This window comes from Chrysoperla carnea, chromosome 1, assembly GCF_905475395.1.
Source record: "Chrysoperla carnea chromosome 1, inChrCarn1.1, whole genome shotgun sequence".
NCBI classification, from domain to species: Eukaryota; Metazoa; Arthropoda; class Insecta; order Neuroptera; family Chrysopidae; genus Chrysoperla; species Chrysoperla carnea.
In genome coordinates this window covers 79,825,633-79,853,508 of record NC_058337.1, presented here as the reverse complement: position 1 = coordinate 79,853,508, position 27,876 = coordinate 79,825,633, and the positions used below count along the sequence as shown (strand labels likewise).

The window sequence follows — 27,876 nt, the reverse complement described above, 5'->3', positions numbered from 1 at the left end:
CGAGAATACTAACTTCAACTTGAAATCACGAGCTCAAGCTGATAAAATATGGCTTATGTTTATACTTGGCCCACATTTTAGCTGGTTAATTTGATAAATTTATTAATTTCATACGATTCAAATCAAACACAGCTATTTTTCTTTTTGAGCTACGGTTTTCTTGAAAAGGAATGTCGTTATTTAGCAGCCGTAATTGATGACAAAAATATTTTTTAGTACGATACCTTTGTTACTTCTATAGTCAATGAGTCACTGTTAAATAAAGCTTAAGGCCAGATTCATGCTTTAACTTGATAACATAAACTTTTTACTCTAGTCTTCCTCAATACGTAGGTAGACACACTGTATACCTAATAATATTCAAATATCCCTAGGGAATTATTATAAAAATGATTTCCATAATTGAAAAATATAAAAAAAATTATTTAAAATATGCGTGTGCAAAACGATAAGGATTTGAAGCTCAGATATATTATACGAAAAGCCATGTTTATGTCTCAAAGCTATGTTTTAGATTAAAATTTTTTTATAATCGATTTGAAAACAAATATGAGTCGTTAAACATATTTGCAATCTTCAACAAGGACTACATGTAATGAACAAAAAACAAAGTAGCAAGGTCGTATCAAATAGCGAAAGGGAAGAAAATCAAAATAAATATTTTAAATTAAAATTATGTAATATATTAAATTAAAATTGCCAAAACACAAAATTACAAATATTATAATTGTTAGCTAAGAAGAATTATTTTTGTCCATTTTAGCGAATTATAGAAATAAATAGCGACATATTCAAGGAGTCGGGACGCGCTCAATTTAGAAAGTTAAAACGCATTTTTGAGGGTTTTATATGTCAACGGTTTCTATAAACTTTTAATTATATATTATTATAAATAAATAATATTGCTATTTGAATACATTATAATTAAATAATAATTTTCGTGTTTAAAATAGAATAAAAATATAGAAGGCGCTAATTTGGGCTCTGCACACAACAAATACTCACAATTCATAATTTTTTCATCAAATATATGATTAATTAAGAGCCCCTACAAACGTATAATATAAATTTTATAAACCTCAAAAATTAATTAATGTATATTTAAAAAATATTTATAATTAATATTTTTGTTGCAGATATTATTAAATTTGGCGCGAAGTATATTCGAAGAACAAAATAATTTAGAATGTTTGGTAACAAAAATTATGACCGAGGCTCAAGAATTACTGAAGTGTGAACGTTGTGCAGTGTTTTTATTGGATTTGGATTGTTGTGAAGCTGTAAGTATTTTTTCAGATTAATTTTTCTTACGGAATTATGAGTGGCAAAGTGAACCTTTTTATCTTATCTAGTTTATGAATGAGAAGCTCAAAATTTCGACTATCTCTTAGCAACTGCTTTTTTATCAAGGGTTAAAAGCAGTGCTCGTTTTATCCAAACGAGCCCCTGGGACGTATAATTATTATCGATACGCCTTTCGACTGCCAACGGTTACTCACATTCGTTGTATAGCGCAAAATGAAAGAACGGGACAAAAAGTCGGTTCTTTAATTACTGCCTCTAACAGGTCTTCTAGGCTATAAATGATGTTGCCAAACGCATGCGTAGCTGACGTTGGAACTTATCTATAAGCTCCGAAAGGGGCCATTACGCACTCCCATGCACTTGCAGCTCATTTATATATTTATATATGAAATAAATATTAATACAATAGGATATATAGTCGGGTAAACAATCCAATTTTTAAGTGTGTTCTCTCATTTATGTATCTTTATCATTACCTATAAATTGCAATTGTAAGCTTTTATTTGGTATTGAAAAACACCGAAAACATATAGAAGTGCGTAATAGCACCTTTTCAAGATCATTAAACGAGCTTTCCAGTTATTTTATTGGATTTCTTACGAAGTACTTTTAAAATCCCGTTCATGCTACAAAAAGTTAGTCTATCTCAGTCTATTAATTTTCGACCAAAAACCGTGAGATATCAGACAAATTGACGAGCTTGTGATTCATAAAGTAAAAGCTACAAGATTTCAAATGAGCTAAAAGTAGTCCAATCATGCTAAGTAAAATATAATTGAAATTGAGGATAAATTTAAAAAAAATTACATTGGTCCAATTCAATTATATAAAAGTTATGAGCTCAATCAAACTAATTTATGTTTAAAGTAATCACATTTATTATTTCAAACAACATTTTGAATTTACATTTGATACTATACCTCAGATTAATTTTTTCTCAACTCAATAATATAAAGTCCATTTATTCAATTGAATATCTAAATATGAAAACAAAAATACGCGAAAGAATACCTGGATGGTAAATAATTTTGTTTTAATTTATTTTTTATAAATATAAATTCCTACAATAGACTGTGAAAATAATTAATGTTGCTTTCAAAAACAATTTTATTTTTTTCACTAAAAATGTGTATAAAAATTTTTATATAATACATGGGTGTTTTTTTTTTAACTTGACACATGCGTCGAAAAATGAAATTAATCAAGAGAAATGTTTAAATTAAAAATGCTAGTTTCATAGGTGCCCATATTACCAGAAAACTCAATGTTCATCTAAGAACAGGTTCAATTTAAACCGCATTTTTCTATATAAACGGCAATAATTATTGTTTTAAAAATTTCTTAAAAGTTGAATAATTGTAACTGAATGCAAAAATTTAGGTTTTTATGTGTTTTATCATACAATTAAAACATATTTTCGGGCCTAGGGTATACAGAATTCGAAAAAATGGGTGAAAACTTTGCTGCTAATTTTTTGCCTAAGGTATACGGTTTCCGAAAACATGTATCGAACAAACAATATTACTTTAATACTAGAAAACCTTTTCTAATTTAAAGCGTGTTTCATCATTTAGCAGTTATGACGTAAACACTTTTATTTGTAGCATTTAAGACCTATTTGTATATTTTGTTGCAAACCCATTTAAAGCTTGATTTCAAAGTTCGGCCAGCACTTAAATAAATTAAGCCAAATGATATTTTTGTTAATATGACTACTTTGCTTTAGTAGGACCGACGTATAATAAGTACCTTATCAAAAGTGCCTTAATTCGAAATACAATAAATATTTATCAAATAAGGTCTAGGATCCAAATTTTGGATAGTAGTTTGGATTCTGTTATAGCTATAATTTTTAATCAGCATATATGGTCGAAAAAAAAGTCTCTATGAGTATAAACTATGTATTTTTATCCGAAAATTCGGAAAATTCAGAGGTTGGGACCTGGTTTTCATCACATGATAACTCATCATACTTTTATCTGAAAGTTAAAAACCAAATTGTTACTGTTTGCAGATAACTATAGCTCATAATTGAAAGAAGAATTTTTATAATGAAATTTACTTAAGTTATACTTATTTAAAAAAGAAAATTTTCGACAAAAATTTCATAATTATTGACAAAGAATACATCTTGAGACTTTTGGATTAATGAGCAAATTTATTTCGGTAATTTCATATATAATTTCCCTTTTCAAGATGTTTAATTGCCTACCGCTGGAGAAATTAATAGCGGGTTCGTTTAAATGGAACAACCTATATATATTATCTACGCAGTATCCACTCACTTTATCTATAGGAAAATCTTAATTTCTTTAAGTAGGTTTAATATTTTTTCAATATGGTAGGTAGTAGATATTTGTTTTTATTTCCGTAACTTCAATGGATTTATTATTGCACAGGTACTTTACACAAACTACAATTATTATTAATTTATTATATATAGTACAGTAAAAGATGTTACCAAAATCAGATAATAAAGGAAAATGAAAGAAACCGCTCACATTTTGCAAAAACCTCATGGAATGCGTTTCTTAGGTGTCCAATATCATTAGTAACGCATGAGTTTGTGGCGCAAATGTTCTGATTTGTTAATAAACAATAAATTTTTAGTTCAATGCAACGATCAATGTTAGAGTTCACTCATAAAATTAGTAATTAGGCAACTTGTACGACGTAAATGTTGAGTGTTTGACAAATAATCGAAAACTATTATACATGTATAACGTATACGTAATTCAAGTTGCCTATTTATTCATTTTTGTTAACTTTAATATTAACCGTTTCATTGAATTAACAATTTATTGTTTATTATCAATTCGAAACATTTGCGCAACTAACTCATGCGTTGCTAATCATATTGACAACTGAGAAACGCATTCCATGAGGTTTTTGCAAAATGCGAACGCTTTCTTTCATTTTTCTTTTTATTTAACATCTTTCACTGTACTAATATCAAATAGTACTACAATCCATAGAAAAACTAAAAACAAATCATTGTTTTACAAAACAATTTATTACAACAGTTTTTATAGCTAGTTAATCTATTATCAAAGGTAATTTTAACAACAAAAGAACAAATATATTAATTAATTAATGATTGCAGTATATTTACCAAGTTTTCATAAACTCACTTCTGCCAATTAGATAGATAAAAATCTTTGAAAATCAAAAAAGGATCTGGAAAAATTGTAAACATTTTTCTTGTTTATGTGACCGAATAGTTTTTGAGATACGGACTAAAGTCGATCCAAATATTACGATATCTCAGAAACTCTACATCCAATCATCAAATTAACCTGATTTTTACACTTTTTGGATCAAAATTACCCCATCCACCGAGTTTCATCAAATTCCAAAACAAATTCTTCCTTTTTTTCTCGATTTTTTCAAAGGGTACCCCTTAAAAAAATTCCAAAAAATTTTTTTGTATCTCCAATTTTGATAAAACTCAGAATATAAGGTAATTTTGACCCAAAAAGTACAAATCGGGTGCATTTGACGACTGGTTGAATAGTTTTTGAGATACGGACTAAAATCCATCCAAATTTTGCGTTATTTCAGAAACTCTGCTAATACGAAATTCACACCTCCTTTTTAATCCCTTAGGGGATGAATTTCCAAAAATCCCTTCTTAGTGCTCACTTACGTCATTCAAGGAACGTGTGTACAAAATTTCAGGCTTCTAGACTCAGCGGTTTGAGCTCTGTGTTGATCGATTCATTTGTAAATATATTTTCAACGACAAATTTTTCGTACTTTCTGTAGTTTTCATGGAACAAATCTAGAATCAATGACTATGTTTACCTTCTTCTAATAAATTCACATAAAAGCTATTATTATATATGTTGGTTATATTTTAGTTTTTATTATTATCTATTATGAATAAAATACATAGCTTGTGTGACTTACTACAAACCAGCTCGAAAACAATACCGTGTATTGTTTATATTCTGTAGCCTACTAGGTACTTGTGGACCGTGAGTCCATAATGAAGTTTCTATACTGTTTTTGTCTACCATTTGAAGGCTTGATAGAAGCATGTTTGGTAATTTAAAAAAAATTTTTTAATCTCAGCTGTTGCGTCCATCGATTTGTTTTTTACTGTAGTATATGCTGAATCAAAAAAATTTTTGATAACACGTGACAAAAATAGATTGAATTAAGTTTAGACCTATTGGAAAAATCACTAATACCTTCATGCAGTAAATATGGCAGTTATTAACAGGCTTTAATCATTAAAAAGGGTATATTTAATAACATAACCATCAAAACGGTGAACTATTTTTCTTTAGAGGTTCATTCATTTGAATAGTCTCTGTGTATCCATGAAGGTGGATCCAAAACTATAAAAGATAGGGAGTCAAAAATTTACAGGTAGATTCAACTAGCGGTTTTGTGAGGTATTCTCGGTAAGCGGAAAAAATTCTAGAAAATTGTCCAAAACCAAAAAAATGGCAACCAAAAGGCCGCGCCATAATTGTGTTATATTTTTAAACTCATAAATATATTCAACACATTCTATACAGGGTATTTCAACAATTAACTCAGTCAATTGTTTGTTTTTACTTGTTTTTATTTCCAAAAAAAGAAAGTATATAAATTAAGTACCAAACTTATTTTTATTAATCCTTATTTTTATTAATCCTTTACTGGCTACTACAAAGCCAATGGTATGAATAAACACCATTTTAATAATTGAAAGTACATTTTAGTGAGAGTAAACAGTTACAAAATGGGCGTATAAAATTAAACAAATCAGATAATAAAAAGACAAACAATAAAGAAATCGAATTGATTTAAAATAAACATAAAACAGGGTAGAAAGGTCATTGAAAATCAAAGACATCTTGTTCTCGATAAATGGAGAATGCTCTTATATAATCTGTATCAATAGAACATTAATACAGTTTAAAAATGGAATAACACTTTACAATGAGCTAACTTTATAATGGGTCCTATGGTCTAAGCGTATCCCTTGTAGAGAGCAATATTATCTAACCTAACCTATTTTGTTTATGGTAAAGTAGAAATATACAAATTTCAACAAAAATTTTTTCATAACTTGTTTCATATCATATTTTTCCCCCGTTAGGATCGGTTCATTTTTGAAAAAGTGGTATACGTATGTTTAATATAATTTACCAATTCCACGGATCGACTTGAAAGCCATGAAACTAGGCTTTACATTATACGAATATTATCTTTTTCTCATAAAAGTTCTATCATCCTTTTTTACAAAAATTAGAATTGAAAGCTAAAAAATTTATACAAGGGAAATTGGAGCAGCGTTGGACAAGAGGCACGTGTATAACAATGTGTCAGATTTTTCTTTGTTTTTGCTCTATTAGTCCTTTTTATATTTAGAAAGACAAAATAAAAACTTTAATGGCACACGTTGAGACACATTGACTGTACTTATGGGAATTCATACGACATTTCACACCTTCGAAAATTATTTACTGGTATAATTTGTAACGTCTTCCCATGTTTTATTTACCGCAGTTTAATAAATTAATGTACTGGCTATTTAACAGGTTTACACGAAAATTAATAATGCACATACTTTGGATTATGCATTAAAACGTTAAAACTGTACGAAGATGTGTCTTCTCGTAATCGAGATATATGCCTGGCAAATTTTAAATTCTATTTATAAGCAATTAGATTTGAAAGAAGCGAAAAAACGAAAAAAAACAAATATTTCACTTTAGTTAATAAATTTAAAAACAAACAGTAATTAAAATATGATTAGAATTTATTATAAAAGATATTTACCTTTTAAGATCGTAAATAATGAAACTTTTCGAAAAAAAGCTAATTTTCAATGTTTATTTATGAATAAAAAACAAGAAACGTACCAATTTACAGTGAAATGTATTTATATCGAATTTGGACATACATACTTATATTTAAGCTTGTTTTTATACCATGTATATATGAAATTAAGCGTTATATCAGTTATTGTATGTATTATTTCAGTATGTATTTTTGGGCCAAATTACTTAGAAGCCTACCAATGGATTAATGAACAATAATTTTACAATTACAAGCTTTTTTTTGCCTACAGGAATAAATTTTCCGAGTTTTACGAGCATGATAAAAAAATAATATTTTATAAATATAAAAAAAAATTTGTTAAAAACTTAATTAAGCTGACAAAGTGGGAGTGTTCTAGTTGATACGATTACAGACGTTCTGGTCAACCGAAACCAAATTTAAATAATGGATCTGAGTTAGTAAGAAGTCATGTCAGTAGAAGGGAGATTGACATTATGATTGTTTATCTAGAAAAAAATATTATAATTAAATTATGACTTCAAGAGCTAATCGGAAGAGTGAAGTCAATAAAAGGCTTGAATTACATATTCAAAAATAATTCCAGTAAAGCGACGCAGAGACTTCAAATTAAATTCACTTCATTTATCAAAGTTTGATCTGTAAAATATGATTGTTTTGGTATGTTTGTCTTTTTTTTTTTTTTTTTTTTTTTTTTGACGAGGTTTTACTGTACGAAAATTATAAAACGGAAGAAAAAAAGTAAATATAAATTTATTTTCCCAAAAATTTCATGTATTTGATTTATAACTACTTTATGTTCATAAATCAACATTTAAAAATTTTACTTTTACCTAAAAATATTTCAAATAAAATGTAAAAGTCAATATTATTATTATAAATAAAAATAACATGAAAAATTGATTGTAACTTTTTAAAATATAATCTTTGATATTTGCTTAGTTATATTTTCATAAAGAGTTTCGGTCTCGAAGAGACGGTTTCATGGTCACTACAACAAATGGTTTAGGACAGGGCTTCTTAAACTATGGGTCGCGACCCCATTTGGGGTCGCGTAGCAAAATTCTGGGGTCGCGAGAGGTAAAAATACAATTTAACAGAAAATGTTTTTTAACTTGTAAAATTATTGTTATAAAGATAAAATAACAATTATCGTAGATAAATATCATAAAATCTTCTAGTTCGGAAAGATTGTTTGTACCTACATTTCTATTAAGAGTATTATAATAACTTGAATAACATTTACTATGAATTATGAAATGTTATTGGAATTAATAAAAAATATAAATTTATTTTTGTCAATCTCTAAAAGCCGAAATAATCCCGAGAAATAATTATCAACAAAATTTCTAGGTATTATTGCTGAAGAAACAGCTTTAACACATATTAAATCCCAATATCGTTCAGCGATAAAAAATGTTGAAGAGGTCTTACGTCCAGCAGTTTCAAACATTCCACCAAGATTTGATTTGTTATGCAATAAAAAACAGGCACATCCATCTCATTAAATTTTTAACTTATACTTTAATTTAATACTTACCACGCAACTACTTGAATATATTCGAGAGAATTAAGACGGTCAGAATCCACTTTTATTTTTGAAACTATAATAAATATGATTTTATAATTTTTTGTGCAATTTTTAATTTTAGATTTTTGTATGTTTCAAAACGAATTCCAAACTCATATATTTTCATATGTATATGTTTATTATTACCTAATAAATAAATCATCAAAAAATATTAATTTATTTTACTTTTATATTTGTATGGGGTCGTCAAGAAACTCGCAATCATAAATGGGGTCGTGAATTACAAAAGTTTAAGAAGCCCTGGTTTAGGAGATGCCTGATCCGTCTATTATATCAGATTTTTTATTAATGGGCGGTTTCATGATCAAATGAAGGTTTTTTTTAAATGAAAACTCATAGTTTTATTAGCAAACTCGTATTGCTTGCTAATAAATATATAAAATATATTTACTCTGCAATTCTTTGAAAATTTTTTTCAAATTTTACTTTAAGAATTGTAAAGGTTCTTTAAAATTTTTTTCTTAAATTAGACGGTAATTTGATGAAACTTTTTCTTTTGATACAATTTTTTATTATTATTAATTTTATTAAGGAAAAAAACATACTATTTAGAACAGGTAACATGATAACAAATTCATTCATTCTCTATATACATATCTACTTATTTTTCTTATTATCTTCAACAAAGATATTTATAAAAGTGTCAGGCTTAAATAATTGACCAAATGAAATAAAAGTAAATAAAACTGTCAAGATAATCTTGGAAAAAACAAAAAATGTACAAAAAAAACATACAAAACTAAATAATAAAAAAGTTTTGTAATTATTTAAGGTTAAAAAATAATACAACAAAATACTTTATTTTATAAATGGATATTGGTGTCAATGATTAATTTAAAAACTTCTCTATTTTATTTTGAAAATCAAACAGTAATAATTCTCCTCTCAAGGTTTTTACTTTCTTGATAAGGAAGCTTCAGAACAACGACAACCCTTCCACTAAATTTATTGGAAATACTTAATAAGTTCTAAAATTTAACATGTAAGAATGCTTATAAATTTCATTGATTTTTTTCAAAACTATTCTGGGAATTTAAAATCTTTTATTAACTCAGTTTTTTTTTTTTTTTTTGATTAAATCTTTCAATCCACTTTGACCCCTTTTACTAAGCACGGATTAACAGTTTTGATCAGTACTGCATAATTACTGAGTATGTGGATAGCTATCGGAAACTATTCCATCAAACTAAAATAATTCAAAAATTCAAAAATCCGACTGCGTTAAATAAAATCTGAAAAGATATCTCTATTAGTAGCTAATTCAGTAAATCTGAATTAAGTTAAAAAGTAAATAATTTTTGACTTGTGTCATATAAAATATTTGATTATGTGAAAAAGCTTCAAGCATGGCCTATAATCGGCCGCAGTGGAATTCCATTATCGCCAACGTCTGTTGAACAGACATGACACGCAATGATGATGATGATGACGTACTTATCCTCTCGATAAAAATAAATATTATTTATAGAATTCATTATCTGAAATGGTAGAAGACAATGGAGGACGTTATAAAACAATGATTCAGCTGGAGGGTATATTATGTAAAACATAATAAAAATGCCATAAAATTTAATAAATTCTTCATTTCATAAACACATCAATTAAAACTCTGAAACCACTAGAAAGTCATTCACTTCACTTATATTTTTTGAATGAGTCGACCATCCATCTGTCTATGTGTCAAAAAGTGTTTCGCAATTTACATCATTTATATATTTTACCGAATACTAGAATATTATATGAGTTTCCTATTCGCTTCTGACCTTTTTAAACATGAAAAAATTATTGAGTTAATTTGTAGAATGGAAAAAGTACTTAATGTTTTTAAAATATAATTGATTTAAGTTAAGTGGAAATAAACAATTGTCTGAGTTAACTGTTGAAATACCCTGTATGATAATGTTGTAGGGTGGCAATCATTCAGCGGCCATATATATTTTTACGTTATAAACATGCAATTAACATTTCAGCTAGATATCTCTTTTTGTCTTTGAACTATCGTGTTCACGAACAGGTATACGGAAATAGATGATTTTATGAAAACGAATACTAACATTTTATTGTATATACAATCAATTCGTTGTGTGCGTAGTCATGGTGGGGATAATAAAATCGATGCCAGCGCTTTAAGTGAAAAATTTTGGAGATAAAGTGGGCTGTTATGACTAATTTGCAATTATTTACATGTTAATGATATAGAAACTGTCAAATTAAAATGATTGAAAAACACTAATTAATTAAACTTAATGCATTAAAAATTGTGAAAATAAGAAATCAAATTGTACAAATATTATTTTTCAAATGTTAATTATCGTAATTATTTATTTAAATTTGTGAAACAAGAATATTAAATTTTAAATGTAAGTTTTCAATGCAATCCACACAATTATATATGCATCCATTAATTCTATAATTAAAGTAGTGTATCGTTGTCATGGAAACGAAATTCACGCTCGGAGCGAATAGTGCTGACTGGGGTTCAAACGTAATATATTCGGATTTATGACATACATCTGGTCACTGTTATCGTAGCAAGATAAATCACAGCCTATTCCCTTTGCCAAAATTGAGAAATAATAATTGTAATAAGTTGACAAAGATCTATTATAATCGGATGATGAAATTGATTTTTATACATCTATATACATATAAAATGCTTTCTCTTGAACTATTGCTTGATTGACTTACTGACTGACGGATCAACTGTTTGTTTTTGCTTATTTCTAAATTTTTAACTAATAATGTCACAAGCACACTGTAACAGGTTTAAGTTACTTACGGCTGACTTAAATAATTTAAAAATTTATAAATTCATGCGAACATTTAGAAATATTTATAATTATGAATGATTCAAAAAAATTCGATTTTGTTGATTTGTTCGTGAATAAAATTTAACTATTAAGACTTCTAGAGTTCTCTTTGAGCAGTTCCAACATATTCTACTGGTACACTCGATAACATGTCATGTGACACCCACTTTCATAGTCTATATTCCTGTTTTTTTTTTTTACATTACAAGTATACATTTTTTCTAATAAAAACAAATATACTATGATATATTACAAAAAAGTAGGAAAATGTTTTAATGTTTATATACCATATTTTCACCGAAAATATAGACTTATACACTGTATCGAAGGTCAGGGGAAAATAGAATGGGCATGCTATAAATTTTTTTCATAACCCACATAGCATAATTTATGATCTTTGGAAATGTCTGATGAAAGCTGGTCTCGATTTCAAAAATGTAAGGATTTCCAACTGGAAAATTCGCTTTTTTGACTTTCTTGAAGCTTTAAATTTTATTACTTGTAGTCTCCGCAAATTGTGGTAGAAAATTTCAAATTTCAAATTTATTAAATACGTGCTTTCTGGAGTACCTATCGACTTCCCAACCCCGTTTTATCATTTTTTGTAGAAATATGTTTCTTTAAGTATAATATTTATTTAATTTTAATAAGTCTAAACTTTCCTGAAAAACATATAAAACCCATTTCAATAAAATGCATCATTTAATAAGAACTTTTAATAATGAGGGGGAAATATGACTTTAATGGTGCAGCCCCGCTAACGCTAACGAGATTTTTATTCTTTTAATGTAATCTGCACACTCCAATGTTATAAATATAGTAATTAGTTTATTAAAAAATATATACGCAGAGCTTTAGCGCGGAAACATTTTGTTGTACATTGACTTTTTTTATATTGACTATATTAAAAAATGAAACATAAAAAAACAGGATATTTATCTCCTTTGTTCAGATAAAGAGGTTTAAAACACTTTAAATATTATATAGGATAATATTTTTAATTAAAATAATGATAAATCCCTAAATGGTTAGTATTTTCGACGCAAAAAAAAAAAAAAAACGTTTAATTGCCATTGAGATTAATAAAATTGTCTTTTATCTATTTGCAATTTTGTGACCAGTGACTTTATTCAAAATTTGGAATTTTCGAGATGGATGTGGGATACAAAAATTCTATATTTGCATTGGACAAAGTAATTTTTGTTCACTTGTTATTCCATGTTCTAATTATAGCAAGAAAACTGGTTGGTTTTTTTCAGTACAATATGACAGATTAATTTTCTCGAATATAATAAACTAGTTGTGAACTACTTTCCCACTTTTACCATTCCCCCCATATCCCCTTGCGTAGGGGTTACAGTTTTGTAATGAAAACTTCGTACTCTTTTATTTAATACCCCCACTTGGGTATATTTGAAAATATTCGATTATTCATCCCCACATTCGCTCCAACTTTCCACCCCCCCGAAAGTTAAAAATAGATTTAAAAAAATCTTTGAAGTTGGTTCTATATCTTGTCAATATTTGAGCTTAATCGATGCACAACTTTTTGAAGTTTTTGAAACACATCGCTTTCAACCCGTATTTCAATCCCTTACTCTACTGTATTATGCATGTATTATACATAAAAACATTCCTCTTAAACGACTCTATATATTAAAAAACCACATAAAAATCCGTTGCGTAGTTTTAAAGACCTAAGCATACATATGAATAAAGGACAGGCAGGCGAATTGAAGTCACTTTTGTTTATAGTATTGGTAGCAGCCAGATATTAAACAATGAAGACACAAATTTTTTAACAAATTGGTTTAAATGTAATAAGCAATGTGTTTGATTAGTGTTTAATGTGTAAAATTTTCATCCATATATTCTAAAATATGGAAAATGAAGAAATTCATGAACCTTAACTCCAGGAGAAGTGTATGACAGAGCGGCTATTCGAGATAGAGAGGAAGGGATACATAAAATTAGTAAAAACTGAGAAAAAATGCTAACCCTTACCAAACGAGCTCCCCAATGATCGAACAAACGTTACATACTGTTGGCAGATATTTCTACCTCCTCCCTCCCAAACGCCTCAAAGAAGGTAATATTGATTTAAAGAGAAGGAGGAGGATATCTCTACAAGCATTACAAAACATTTGTGCGTCTTTTGGGGATCTAATTTGGTAAAGAGCAGAAACTTTTTGAGAATTTCTACTCATTTTATTTCCTGCCAAATATTTGTCCTATGAGAGAAGTTGCTCCATATTAACTCAGGAGCTTATTTACGCGGCAGAAAGTTAGAGTTAATAGATTTTTTACGTGCCATATCCTAGAATAGTAGTAAATATACTACAAAACAGAATGCACTTCGCCTTGAATTTTTTTGCATAAAACGGCTTTTATTTTAGTAAACCTTTCTTTTTTAAAGTGTGCATTGAAAAGTTTTCATACAAAAAGCTTTTTAATAAAACATTTTGTAAAACGACGTTTTTGTATAATCCGCGTGTATTATAACGAAACGGAATGAAATATGGTAGAGTCTATGCAAACTTCCCTTGTTGTAATAAAATAAAGCTTTAAAAATCTTCCAAATAAACAAAAATAATTATATTAAACTAATATTTTGTTAAAAATATACAAAAATAGTGCTTTAAATAATCCTTCAAACAACGGTTGTAACAAACATACAAAGATATTTTTTTTAACAAAAGAAATAAAATAAATAATAATTTCTACCAGATTTATTTTGTTATTTAACATTATCATTTTTTTGTCTTCCAGTAAAACTAATTTACAACCTTAAAGAATACAACAAAAAGATTTTCACCATCTTTTCCAATGTGTATACTACACATTCTAGTCTAGAAGATAGTTTCGGTAAAAATTATATACGATACATGAACGACATTTTGTACTTTGAACGATAAAAGTTGATCAAGAAAAGTAAGGGAAATCTTTGTTTTTGCAACCTTATACTTTGTTTTTCGCTTTCATATGGAAAATATTCTTCATACGTTTGAACATTTTAAGTTGATTGCCTAGTTCTTTTCGGTACATATCTCATTGAATCTACCGTCAATCTCATTGAATCTATCGTCCCCTCGTCCCGTAGCCTCTTCCAAAATTTTCAAAAACAATAGCGTTCTTTAGCTCCAAATTTAATCTAAATATGTTAAATTATATTACCAGCAGTCAAACGGTGTGAATTATTACGATTTCAGAAAATAAGTGCTATACGCGCAAATAACATGAAAAATGAGCAAAAATGGACCCAAAAACCCTGAAAACAAGAAATTTTTCATAAACTATAAAATTTTCCTTTTCGGAGCAATTACATCTTACCTCTTAAACAGAAAAATTGTATCAGGGATTAAAAAAAAAAACGATATATTGAGGAAAAATTATTAATACAACTTTGTATAAGGTCAAGTAAAAAAGAAACGGTAATACTTACGGGGGATATAGTTCTTCAAGAACCAATTCCATATTAGACCAAAATGTATTCTTAATTCAATAATTCAAAAATGAATAAGTTATCTCGATTTCTATTGTAGTGCTATTTTTTGACAAATTACATGGTAGATTAATGTAATGCCTCTCTGATGTCTCAGTTCCAAAACGACTGATTCTATTATAAAAGGTCCCGAGATTTTGCATTGCATAGATTGAGCCCTTGACAGAACCGTTAACATATTTTTCAGACAGAATTTCTAGTAAATTTTGTTTTCGATAGCCTCAGCTCTTAGTCTACGATTGCTGTTCTCTTTTTATATATTAGAGATAATTTCTGAACGAAATCTCAGTGGAAATTAACTCAAAATTATATATAACCATCATAGACTATAGTGTGTGTACAAGAGAATACTGTATAGTACCTATATACGTATAACATACACTTGAGAATTTATTACCTTCTTTTCGGTCGTTGTAGGTATGAAGTTGAATGTGATTTGTGAGCAGTATTTTCACTTACATTCTCTAAACAAATGATATTTGAAATTAAAAAAGAAGAATAAATGCATGTATAAAAAAAAAATAAAGAAAAGAATCGTTCATTGTTCATATTTTCTTTAATCATATTAATAAAGGAATAATAAAAAAGTGAATCGTATTCTTTTCTTTAGGGTTCAATAGCGTTCTTTTATGCAAGAAAGACAACCGTCAATCGAGTTCTTTTGTGAGGAATAATAAAGAAAAATTAATAAATAACATGTGTCGGTATATTTTTCTACTTAAAATAGTTATTTACAGACCCTAATTTTTAATACAGACGTTAAATTTTTGCACAGTTTTACTACTGCAGAAGGTAATTATTAAGTCTTCAAACTATGTCATTCAAATAGTTGACATATTAACGATTTTCTTTTTTCACAGGGAGATCATTTATCGATTAGCTTCTTGTTACAAGACTAAACTCTTCCGATAATCAGGTGCCTATTTTTCTTGATTTTTCTTTTAACATATAAATTATACTATATTTTCAACAGAAACTATCATCAATATACAGTGCAAATTCAGATATTATATCTTGCTTGGGAGATCGGCGTTTCGGATGAATTGAAAAACCTTGTCTAATGGACACATTGGCTATATTTGTTGCTTTTTCGGATTTGATTGCATGTTTTTAGTATGAGCTTAACAGTTGGGCGTACAGTGTTTTTGGAGCAGATAGCCTTTTGATATTTTCTTAGACGATGCTGGTGGGTAAGCTTGGTATGGCGAAGATGAAAGCTGGTACTTATGATTTGAGTTCGTCGATTTTGGTACGTGGTCACTATCCACAGATTATGTCCTTTTTTATTTCCACATAGTTTATTATTTGTTAATTTCTCTCAGTCGATGGTCTGTTTTTTTTTTAAAATCAATTTTAACATGGTGGAAAAAGTCGACTTTGGTGCATTTTTTGATATTTTTCCTGACCTGTGAACTTTGTTTGCTTCATGATCGCCTAGTAAATTAAATGATAAAATCAAACATATTAATTCGAAGCAAAATACAATATAATAAAATATCTAAAAATTGAATTACAATAGCAAAATTGAATTAAATTTCATTCATGAATTCTTAGAACTCCCATTTTTAAATTTATGCCGCGAGAAATGGGAGAAACGATACAATGCGAGAGGAGAATAAGCTATGAGAGGCTGGATAATAATAAAAATCCCAATTTTAGATTAATATTGGAAAGGCAGATGACACTTATTCTAAAAATTCAACGACATAATCGATTTTTCAAACAGTCAATGCATATTTTGAACTTTCATACCGGTAATAATCACAAAATGGTAAATTTTCAAAGAATCTACAGGCACTTTTATTATTTTTACTTCACATTCTTATCAACTTACCAAGGTAAACATCATTATTTAAACTTAAGTTGGCACAAAAAAAAAAATTGATCTGTATTTATTTGCTCAAAAAAATCGTCAACTATAGAAACGAGACGAGTCGGTGTATAGTATATAAGTTTGTAAATAGTTGAGACAAAACAATAAACAATTAATTACTCTGGACTGGTTTCGTCTGGTAATAATATAACTATTTACCATTCTATTTTAAACTATAATGGAAGAATAGACGCCACTTTTCGTATTGTAAAACGTATTAAAAAATGGTGATTCCATTAAAAAAAGTACGTTAAAACAATGTCACTGTATAATTTTTCTTGTAAAAGCATTTTTCAAACCCATTAGTTACTGAATTTATAACTTTTTTTTTATCCGTTCACACGCTAAGCGAACCTCGCAGTGCAAATTCATTTTTTTTTTTACTGCTTGATTAAAAATACAATATAGGTAGAAATTATTCAAAAAATGTTTCAATTCAATGGCAGTCATTAATATCATTCTTCTCATTCACAAAAACATCGTAAAAAGAGAAATCAAAAAGATATTTCTTATGATAATTCGAGAATCATTATTTGTATACAAAAATCGATTAACTTCATTTTTTATAAATTTCAGTACGTATATATAGTACAAAATTTATTATTTTGCCAAACCATATTAGTTATAGAAAATGTATGTATGGCATGAAGGCTTCGCAGTACTTTATTACAATTATTATTACTCAAATTTAAAAAATAAGTTCTTTCATTTCAATTAAAATAATATTTTTCATTCCAATAAAATGATAATTGAATACCGAATGTGAAACTAATTTTTATATACTTTAAATGTCAAGTCTACTAACCAACACTTTAAAAATCAAATCCTACGAGCCTATATTTTAAACTGAAAGAAATAGAACAAAAGTTTAAATACAAAAAATATTCCTTACACAAAAATAAACTCACACAGAATTTCTCTAAGAAATTATTTTGTAAACACCTAAATTTTCACTTGGGAGCATATGAAGACAGAATTTTACTTTTCTTTATCTCTAAAATTTTTTCTTTGAGGGTCAATAGAAAAATTTCGAAATTTGTAATTGATAAAACAATAAAAGCTTTGGTATTCAACATTGTATATACAGAGTCTTTAAACAATTAAAATCAATTGTATGTCATTTGTTTATTAACTTCCCAGAGGAAGTTAATGTAATGGGGCCGATTTTGAAAATCTCCAATTTTACATTATCTCGCGACAATTATGACATTAACACGTGGCTGATCTTATTCGACGTGTAATCGCGTATTTAAGAAATGTTGTTTCAGCAGGATTAGTTGAGTAGGTTTTTAATGGTAATAAAAAACTGGAAAAAACATGTTCGAAGAATAATCTATGAAGGCTAACAAGGCCTTTTTTTAATGTATTTTTCCCCCTCTGGGAAGTTTTTCGTATGGGCTACAGGGGTCGCACTTACACAACTTCAGTACCACACTGACTATGAACTCCCAATTTATCTTTTTTTTTTATAATCGAAAATGGTCATTTTGTATTTTTTTCAAACATTGAAACGGTGAACGAAAAAATAAAAACGAACTTCTCTGGTCAATAATTAAAAAAAAAAATTGGCTCTTAAAAATGATATTTTTCATTTTGCAAAAGAAATATAATGTAGAAAAATGGGAACAGATTTATATCCGATGAATTATCGAATCCAAAATCTTTCCCAGATGCTTGCGCTCTATGTACTAAACTTTTATTTCATTAAAAATGTATAGCATATAAAGTATTTAAATTAACATTAACTTGTTTGCTTTACATATTTACATCAGCATCAGCATTGTTTTAAAACTAAATATTTTCTGGCATTACAAATATATGATAATCATGTAATTACACTGCTGGATAAAAATATAGAGCGGTTTATTTTACAGTCTAATTAGCGGCGGGTGGGAAGCCTGACCTAAGAAATAGTGGTACCATAGCACACTAGTTATAAAAGTTTATTTTGTAATTTCATAATTAGTGTGCTATGAAATATTCCATCAAATTTTTCAATAAGCTTGTAATAATTTGGAGTAAAGACCAAAATAATGAAAAAATAATAAAAATGCGAATTTTGTCATGAAAATCGGTACACGGGTATAAATTTTTTTTTCGATATCTCCCATGATCTCTTATGCTAGACAAAATTTTAATTTTTCAATAAGCTTGTAATAATTTGGAGTAAAGACCAAAATAATGAAAAAATAATAAAAATGCGAATTTTGTCATGAAAATCGGTACACGGGTATAAATTTTTTTTTCGATATCTCCCATGATCTCTTATGCTAGACAAAATTTTAAGAGTCCTCCCTGTTTGTCAATTTGTAGTAGGCTGAGTTTAAAGTTCAGATTTCAGTTAAGTATCTTAAAAAATTGTGACCCATTACCCTGGATGATTGTACAAAATTTCAAATCGATATTCCTATAAATACCGAAAATATGAGAGTGTCTGCATCTTAAATGCGACACACTGTATATGAAACATATATGTTAAAAATTATATTTAAATCGTTTTCAAATAATCAAATAATCTCACGCAATAATTGATGTCCTGCTTCTAACAGTTCTTTCTTTGTTTAATAATCTTTCTGTAAAGTTTAAAAACAGAGCATGCCAAAATTTAAACATGAGCTGAAAAAGTACATAGTAATGAATTGCACATAGTTTAATTTAATTGATTTAAATTGTTTACTAATCGACCACGATCAAGAAATTAAATTTTATATTATTAAAAGCAATATCAGATGTTAGAATACATTTTTAATTTAACACCTAAATAGTGGCAATATGGTGGCAATGTGTTAAAATGATCCATTTTTATATTTAAAAGGTTGATTGGATAGAGGTAGTAAGTCTATTTGTTAACCGACTTCAAACAAAAGTGCAGGAGGTTATCAATTCGACTGTATTTCAGTTATCAATTTTGGCCCCATTTCATTTGGGTCCAGTTCTGACAACGGCAGAAAAAACCATAAAAAGTCTTAAATTTGCATTAAGTATGTACGACAAGGGGGCAAATAACTCAATATCAAACCAACTGACTTCGATGATTCTTTTTTTAGTGACAAATTAGTTAGTGTACTTTAGATTCAATAAAAATCACAAAATAAGAAAAACTTACAGGTACACTTTGGAATTGTGCTTAATTGTAACTTTTATTATCAAATTTTTATTTCATCACTGAAAGAAATATTAATAAAAACAAAACCGACTTCAAAAGAAAAACTTTTCCAAAACAAATTAATATGCACTAAATGTAAAAAAAAATAACGATAATATAATGTAATTAAAATTATTGTTATTTTTGGAGCCTGTGTCAACCAAGCTAATGTAGCAAACTGTTCTGTCAAAGTTGTTTCCTTGGCTGACATCGACTCCAAAAATAACAATAATTTTAATTACATTGTATTATCGTTATTTTTTTACTTTTTAGTGCATACTAATTTGTTTTGGAAAAGTCTTCTTTTGAAGTCGGTTTTCTTTTTGTCTTTTTTTTATTAATATTTCTTTCAGTGATGAAATAAAAATTTGATAATAAAAGTTACAACTAAGCACAATTCCAAAGTGTACCTGTAGGCTTGAAAGAATAGAGAGTCTACATAAATTATTTGAGAGTCTACATAAATTATTTGAAAATTTCATCCTATTTATAAAATATTAAAAATGTATTAATTTTCATAATACATTATCAAGGTTTGAAACTACACCACAGAAAGACGTATGTTCTTGACGTAGACTGTATATAATTATAAATGCGTTTAATAATATAACAACCATCTACAAGGAGCTTTCTAGCTGAGAGCTCAAACTAGTCGCAAGCTCGTAGAATGAAAATAATGCGGCATTATTTTTAAACAGTAATGTGATATTAACATAACTTTAATGGTAATTTAAATGTTAATGGTTTTTAAAGTTTTTATTTCATTTTAATAACATTATGTATCTTTTAATTATCTTTTTATGGTTACGTTTTTATATATATATATAATGACCTAACTTGTGTGAGTTTACTAATTACTACAAAACGCCAAATAGAAATTATCCATTGTGGTAAAAGAAAAGGACGACAGACAGATAGACACACTCAGGGCCCGATCTAGCTATTTCGCCACTCCGAGCAAAAATAATATTTATCGTCTTTTACATCCCATACAGGGTGTTTTTTAAGTTGGCATATGCTTGGATTTCGATAAATAAATTTAAAGGAAAATGCGTCAAACGAAAAATATTAGCTTCAAAGGGACACATCTTATACTGCCATCGAATACGATCTTAGTTTTCAGGTTAAATTAAAATCTTACTCTGATTCATAACTGACAAACATTAGATAAACGCTTTAAAATTAGAAAGTTGTTCTTTATATATAGTTTAGACAGTAATGCAAGAATCTAGCTTTTTGTGCGATTGTCACTTCAATTTAAACTAAAATGGTCTTTATAGAAAAACGAACCATTTTTTATTGGATTTATTAGAAAATTTTTTTCGAAAAGTGTCTGAATTTCGCAGAAAAAATTATACGAAATAAGAATTTTGATACGAAAAAACAATTTTTCGTAATTCTTTTCAGTCAGTTTTTGCCTAAGCGGTACGGTTTGCGGAAAAATGTTACTTCTTTTTTATGGAGTGATGAAGCTCAAGACTTGATCACGTTTAATGCTCAACATTTTTCCTACACACCCAACATTTTTCGCTTGAAGCATTTTTATCGATAAAAGCTATTGTTCTTTTCAAGCATACGTCAACTTACAAAAACACCCTGTACACAGAGTATATGTATTATATGTACAGTTTCGCTTAAATGTATTGATTCCAATTCTTTAGTGTTTTATTTTAGTTTAGTAAGTTTTCGGAATAGCTCTGGTTTTATTGAGTCTCGATTATCGAGATTACAGTATATCATATTTTAAGGAATTGCCGCCACACTTTTTTTACATTAAAAATTATTAAGCAGCAGAGTTATGTTTCTTAGCATTAGATGTATTTTATTGAAACGGGAATTTCGGCCTTTTTCAGGGATGTGCAACCGCGAAAAAACCGCGAACCTCTACAACCGCGAAAAAACATTATAATTTGATATAAAAATGGGGTGGAAGTATTGGACAACAAGTTGACAACACCATACAGCGCTAACTTCACCTACATCTTCATACATTAAAATCTATAGCTCAATTTTGCGAGGCTTTATATAGATAAACACGCGTTTGAAAATATCGAAAAAAACGGTGCTTTTACTGGGAATTACACCCTGATGGCTTCTAACATCGTTCTGCCTATTTAATAGCCCTTCATAGCTAATGTCAGCTTATTTGAACTAAAGGCGATTTCTTATTCTAATATAGCAACGAAATGGCTTCTCCAAAACCCATAAACTGTGTTAAAAGGTCTTGACATGGATTTAACACAAACCTCCTGCCTCCCTCATCGAAGTTTATATTTTCAGAGCAAATATGATTAAAAACTTATTTATCCTAGGTTTTAAGTAAAGTGTTAAGTCTATTTTATATTCCATCAAAAACATAAATATGAAAAATGGGACAGGTTCAATATTAAGAATAGGAATGGTTGTCGACTTCGACGTAACAATTTATTGTCTTTTTTCTGCTACAACTTTGTTTGTTTGTTTGTTTGTTTTTTTTTTTTTGTTTTTTTTTTTATTCAACTTCTTAAATTTGCATAATCGAATTATTTATACAAAGCAGACAGCTAATAAATTAAAGCTCAAGACTTGACTTAAGATTAACTTAATGCTTTTCATAAGCATTAAGTTAATGAAATATACAAAATAAGTATCGAAGTTAAAAACGATAAAATATTAATAAATTAAATATGTTCTAAAAGCGCGTGTATAATCTAAAATTTATTATCCATTAGAATAAGCACAAATATAACAAAAATAAACTAGCATTTGTGCATCTTCAATTCTACATATATATCCAATTCATGCACATATAGATGTAAAGTTTGTAAGAGTGAACTGAAAGAAAATGGCTTCAGAGAATTGTTATAATAATCATTTTCAAACATATAGTTGGTGTAATGTTATATAAAACTTACTTTAGTAAAGAAAATGATAACAAGTAAATGTGTACTAACTGGTATGGTAGTTTTTGCATTGAATATAAATTCTGAAAAAGCAACGTTTGTATATCTGTTTTTCTAAGGAAATATACAAATGATTTTGTTTATCGGTCCGTGGGTCATAATTGATCTTTATCTCTTCTCTTGCATTTTTGTTTGTATCGGATACTCTTTTAATTTCTGCTCCTATATTCTTTCGGACTGTCTAAATCTCTGCCAAGGTTAAGAAAGTAGTTCATCAATACGTCAATTACGATATTGGAATAATGTTTTTGGTGAGCAGAAATAATGATTATAATTTTCCAAATTTATAATTAGTAGCAACACGTTATTATGATTGGCAAAAAATATGAAGAAACTGAAAAGTTAGTTGTAATAGTGAGTTTTGTTTTGATAAACTGTAGTAGCTATCTTCACAACTTTTGCTAGAATCTTCCAGCTGAAAGTGATAAAAACACAGTTTATGAACATGTTGAAGACGCGAAGCCATAAGATTTTAACCCTTCCAAAAAATAATCGTCTAATGCTCTGTAGAAGTTTTCACGTCAAACCACACTGAACTGCGCAATTGATTTTAATTTTGGTGTAACATCCGTACAATGACATCCATGTTTCTTATTATATCAGAGTTGCTTCTTCGAATAATGCACTGCATTCAGATGGGTTGAGGCATGCGGGTTAAAAATCAAACCAGTTAGGGGAGTGAAATGAGAGATGGGAACTATAGCAAAATAAACAAATTAGTAAAAAGTAAAGTGAGTGACTACTGCAAATGTATTAAGAGAAACAAGAACAAAATCATTAACTTTTTTCATGACATTAAATCTTACCTTAACAAGACAGAAAGAAGTGAATAAAGAATTATGACATATTTCAGGATGTACAGATTCGGATGGGAAAACAAGAGGGAGGCCGGGAATGGAGAAAAGTGCTGTGTATTATGTGGATGGGGAATTGAGAGTGTAATGCATCTAGTACAGGACTGTAAAGGAACAGAAGGAAAAGAAAGAAATCTTTAAAATAGGATATGAACGCTCAATGTATATTCTAGGAATAAGTAAAATGGAAGGCATAAAAGCGTGCTGTTATTATTTGTCTTTTATTTTAAGAAAGAGAAAATAATATTTATGAAGTCTCCAGCAATGTCCTATTTTAAGTATATTCCGATGCGCAAAGATATGTATAGTTGATATATTGTATATTCACCTATCTATTTGTATACCCTGTATATGAAACATAGCAAGGTATACTAAGTTTAGTCCCAAGTTTGTAACGCTTAAAATATTGATGCTATGAACAAAATTTTGGTATAGGCGTTCATAAAATCACCTAATTAGTCCAATTAGTCCGGTTGTCTGCCTGTCTGTCGTCTGTCCATCTGTCATCACGATTACTCAAAAACGAAAAGAGATTACAAGATGAAATTTTTATAGCGTGATGAGGACGTAAAAAATGGGGTCGAGTTCGTAAATGAGCAAAATAGGTCAATTGTTAAAAAGTATTAAATGTAAAAAATGAACCTTATAAAAAAAAACAAACAACTTTTGTTTGTAACATTTTTTCATAAACATCATTGTTTACCCGTGGGAGCGCATATTATGCGCAAATTATAGTATTATATGTGTATATCAGTTATCGGTGTGACATGTATGTATGTATAATGTGACAGAGTAATCAACACTATCTATTTATGGTATTTCAACAATTAACTCAGTCAATTGTTTGTTTTCACTTGTTTATTATGTATGATAAATGTAATAATAATATAAATGATTAGCCATTTAGTGGTAAATCGTCAAAAATTGTGCAACAAGCTTTCAAAAAGAAAAAAAAGAATAAGAAACGAGAATAATTTACGAAATTAGTAAAAAGCTAAAGATAATCTAGAAGTGAAGTACGAAAACCTCGTAGCACAAAACGCATTTTCGATTTATATTTCAAAAGTCAATTAGAACCTTTTATGCACAATATTCTGCGTTCTCTTTTTTATTAACAATCCTGTTGTTATTATTCAAGATATGAAAAATATAATTTTGTATGCAATAGCTTCTTTTCATACATTTGTAGTATATTATATTTTCTTTTTATATCATACAATTGAAGTTTGATTTAAATATTACAATAATAAAAGTGTACCAACCAACCTAAATGTTAAAAAGATGACACATCATAACTGTTATATATACACTACGAACTAAAGAAGCCATTTAAAACTAGGTACTTTTATTTTTATTTTTATCATACTTATTTTGTAAGAATATATATAAACTTGCACGCCAACTGCAGAATACATTTTAAATATAAGAAATAAATTATATACTGAGTGTTTTATAAATCACGTGCAGATAATTAAACGAGTCATCAGCTTTTGCTAGAATATCTGTTTTTACTTTTAACCATTGTAATCCACAGAAACCAAGATAAATAATAAACGCATAATTTTGACTCTCTCTCAAAGTATGAAGTTTTGCAGTTCACAAGCATCATCTATCTACTTAAAATATAACTCCGATTTAGATGAAACTTGATAAACAGTAATTCATTTTTAAACCGACTATACAATGGCGAAGTTTATGTGGCTGACCAATATGTATGTATGCTCATCTGTTCCCTCCGAGCTTCTAAATAAAATACTTATCATAATTTGACAAATGAGGTATCCTTAGAAGCGTCTTGATCGCCCGCTGGTTAAAGGCTATGTTCCGTTACATTAAATAGAATAGGAACATAAAGCTATGATAGCACTTTTCAAAAATATATGTTGTTATACTTTCTAACAAATTTATAACCCCTAAATGGCTTAAATTAAATAAAGTTCGAAAACTAAAATCCCGACAATTACAGGATCGTGCTCTTAAAAGTATGAAAACCAAAAAATATTTACATCTGAAAATATTATGATATACCTAAGTAAAATCGTCATTAAAGTCGGGAGCTCTCTAAAGTTAAACAGTTTTTCACAGGACCGAAAAGACGTACTTCGAATGTAATGACGATTTTACTTATCATAATAATTTCAGATGCGAATATTTTCTTGTTTTCAAATCTCTTCATTATTGAAGTTATATAATTTTAGTTTTTCTGTAGTCTCCAGACTAAACCTGGAGGGTTGATAACCATTTTAAAAATTCTCCAATACATTTAATATTCTGTTTATGCCTCAGCCCCTTTTTTCAAGGGATGAATTCCTTTAAATTTTCTTAAAAAAACAGAAAAAATACTAATAGAAACAATAAAAAAACAAACAAACAAACATAATTATATAACTACTTTCATTGTTCTTTATTTAAATTTTATATTAATGTTTCTCTTTGATTTATTTTTTTTTACAGAATCATTTGGAGAGAATAATAGAAAGGCCCACAGGAGGACGTGCATTACCCGAACAACACAAACCACTAAGTCGACGTGAATCTGGTAGTGTCACAGCTGATGATATGAGATCGGTACGTGGTAGTGGTAGATCAGTTTTCACCACAGTATTTGAACTACGGGAAGCTGGCCCTGAAGCTGTTGTGACAAGACCAACTGTTGCTGATCTTCAGGTAGGTAGAATAGAATGATATTATTATTGTTGTTGTACATACATTAAATAAAATATATAATAAGAATTTCTTTTTTTTTTCATTTTAATACAAATAAATTGTTTTTAAAATTTATTCGAGATTTTGCTAACCGTATCACGTTTAAGCAAATCTAGATAAAAAGCCACCCTCATGTTTTAGCATTAATATTTTCTTCTGTAAAAAAAAACTTATTTTGTTTATGGGAAAGAAAACGTAAATAACTTGAAGGGGTTCTTTTTTTTAAATCCTCTAAAATTTTTGAAAATTGTTATTTATGGTACAATAGCTACAGCACTATTTTTTTACTTCCTTATACAGAATTAAGGAAGATGGTATTGCAAATATTTTTAGGCTGGTGATACAAAGAAAATTTAGGGGGTCATTAACTGAAAAAGGCTCTCTTAATATTACTCTTGCCTAATGTTGCTTAACTGCCCAAGGACCACATCTACACAAATCTTTTTTGTTAAAATATTTTTCAAAAGTTTCTGCAATTGAAACGTATTCTATTTGAGATACGTAGTTCCTTTTAAAAGTTTTTTTTTTTTTTTTTGCAAACAAAATAATTCCTTACTTATATTTTCTGTCTATGTCCTCCCACGAGAACTCTCGTCAATCGTTTGATAATCTTTAGTCTGCAGAAGCAACAATTATTTCACGCGTTAAATATTCTGTAATTTATTGATTCAAAGTAAAAATAAAAAATGAGTTGAAAAAATTGCACTCTATGTCAAGAACTCGAATAGCCTAATTGGTAGGGCGCTTGACATGAATCCAAGAAGCCCGGGTTCGAGTCCTGGTTCAAGTTTATTACTTTCAATTCTCTTTAATTAAGATTACTAGACAAGATATTTGTCAATATTTAGTTGACGCTGAATGTATCATATTAAAAAACATCAATTATAATCGAGAAGACCGTGATCTAAATAAATATCGTATACATGATTAAAAGTAAACAAAAACAAAAAGTAATAAAATTAAATTTATTTCAAATATTTGCAATTATGGATGAATGAGAGAATTTAATATAAGAGACGGTAATACTTTTACGAACGCATATTATCTTTTTTCGAGAGCCCGTTGGACATAAAACAAAAGTTGATTGTTGATTCAAAACATGAATGAATTGTTTGCATCCCCATTGTGAAAAAGGCAAATAACATTTGTACGAAAAATTATTTTCCTTTTCGTTTCTAAGTTGTAGCTTTAAAAGTCGTATAATCAAGTGTCTAAAAATGAAGGAAAATATTGTTAGAACAATACTTCCCCAACAACCACAAAATTTAGTTCCATTTAGAAAACAAAGTAAGATAGAAAACAAACTTTGTTAAACCATAACGATGTCTCCGTTTAAAAACAAAACTAAATAT

At 28.3% G+C, this 27,876-nt stretch overlaps 1 protein-coding gene across 1 annotated transcript in view; it reads left to right on the top strand.

Annotated features, from left to right (window-relative positions):
- The window catches only part of LOC123302642 (cGMP-specific 3',5'-cyclic phosphodiesterase-like), a 121,134-nt gene that overhangs the window by 39,884 nt on the left and 53,374 nt on the right, over positions 1–27,876 (top strand). The window contains exons 4-5 of the mRNA XM_044885681.1: positions 1,137–1,280; positions 26,273–26,485. Coding sequence (XP_044741616.1) covers positions 1,137–1,280; positions 26,273–26,485 — 357 coding nt within the window. The remainder of the gene's footprint in view (positions 1–1,136; positions 1,281–26,272; positions 26,486–27,876) is intronic.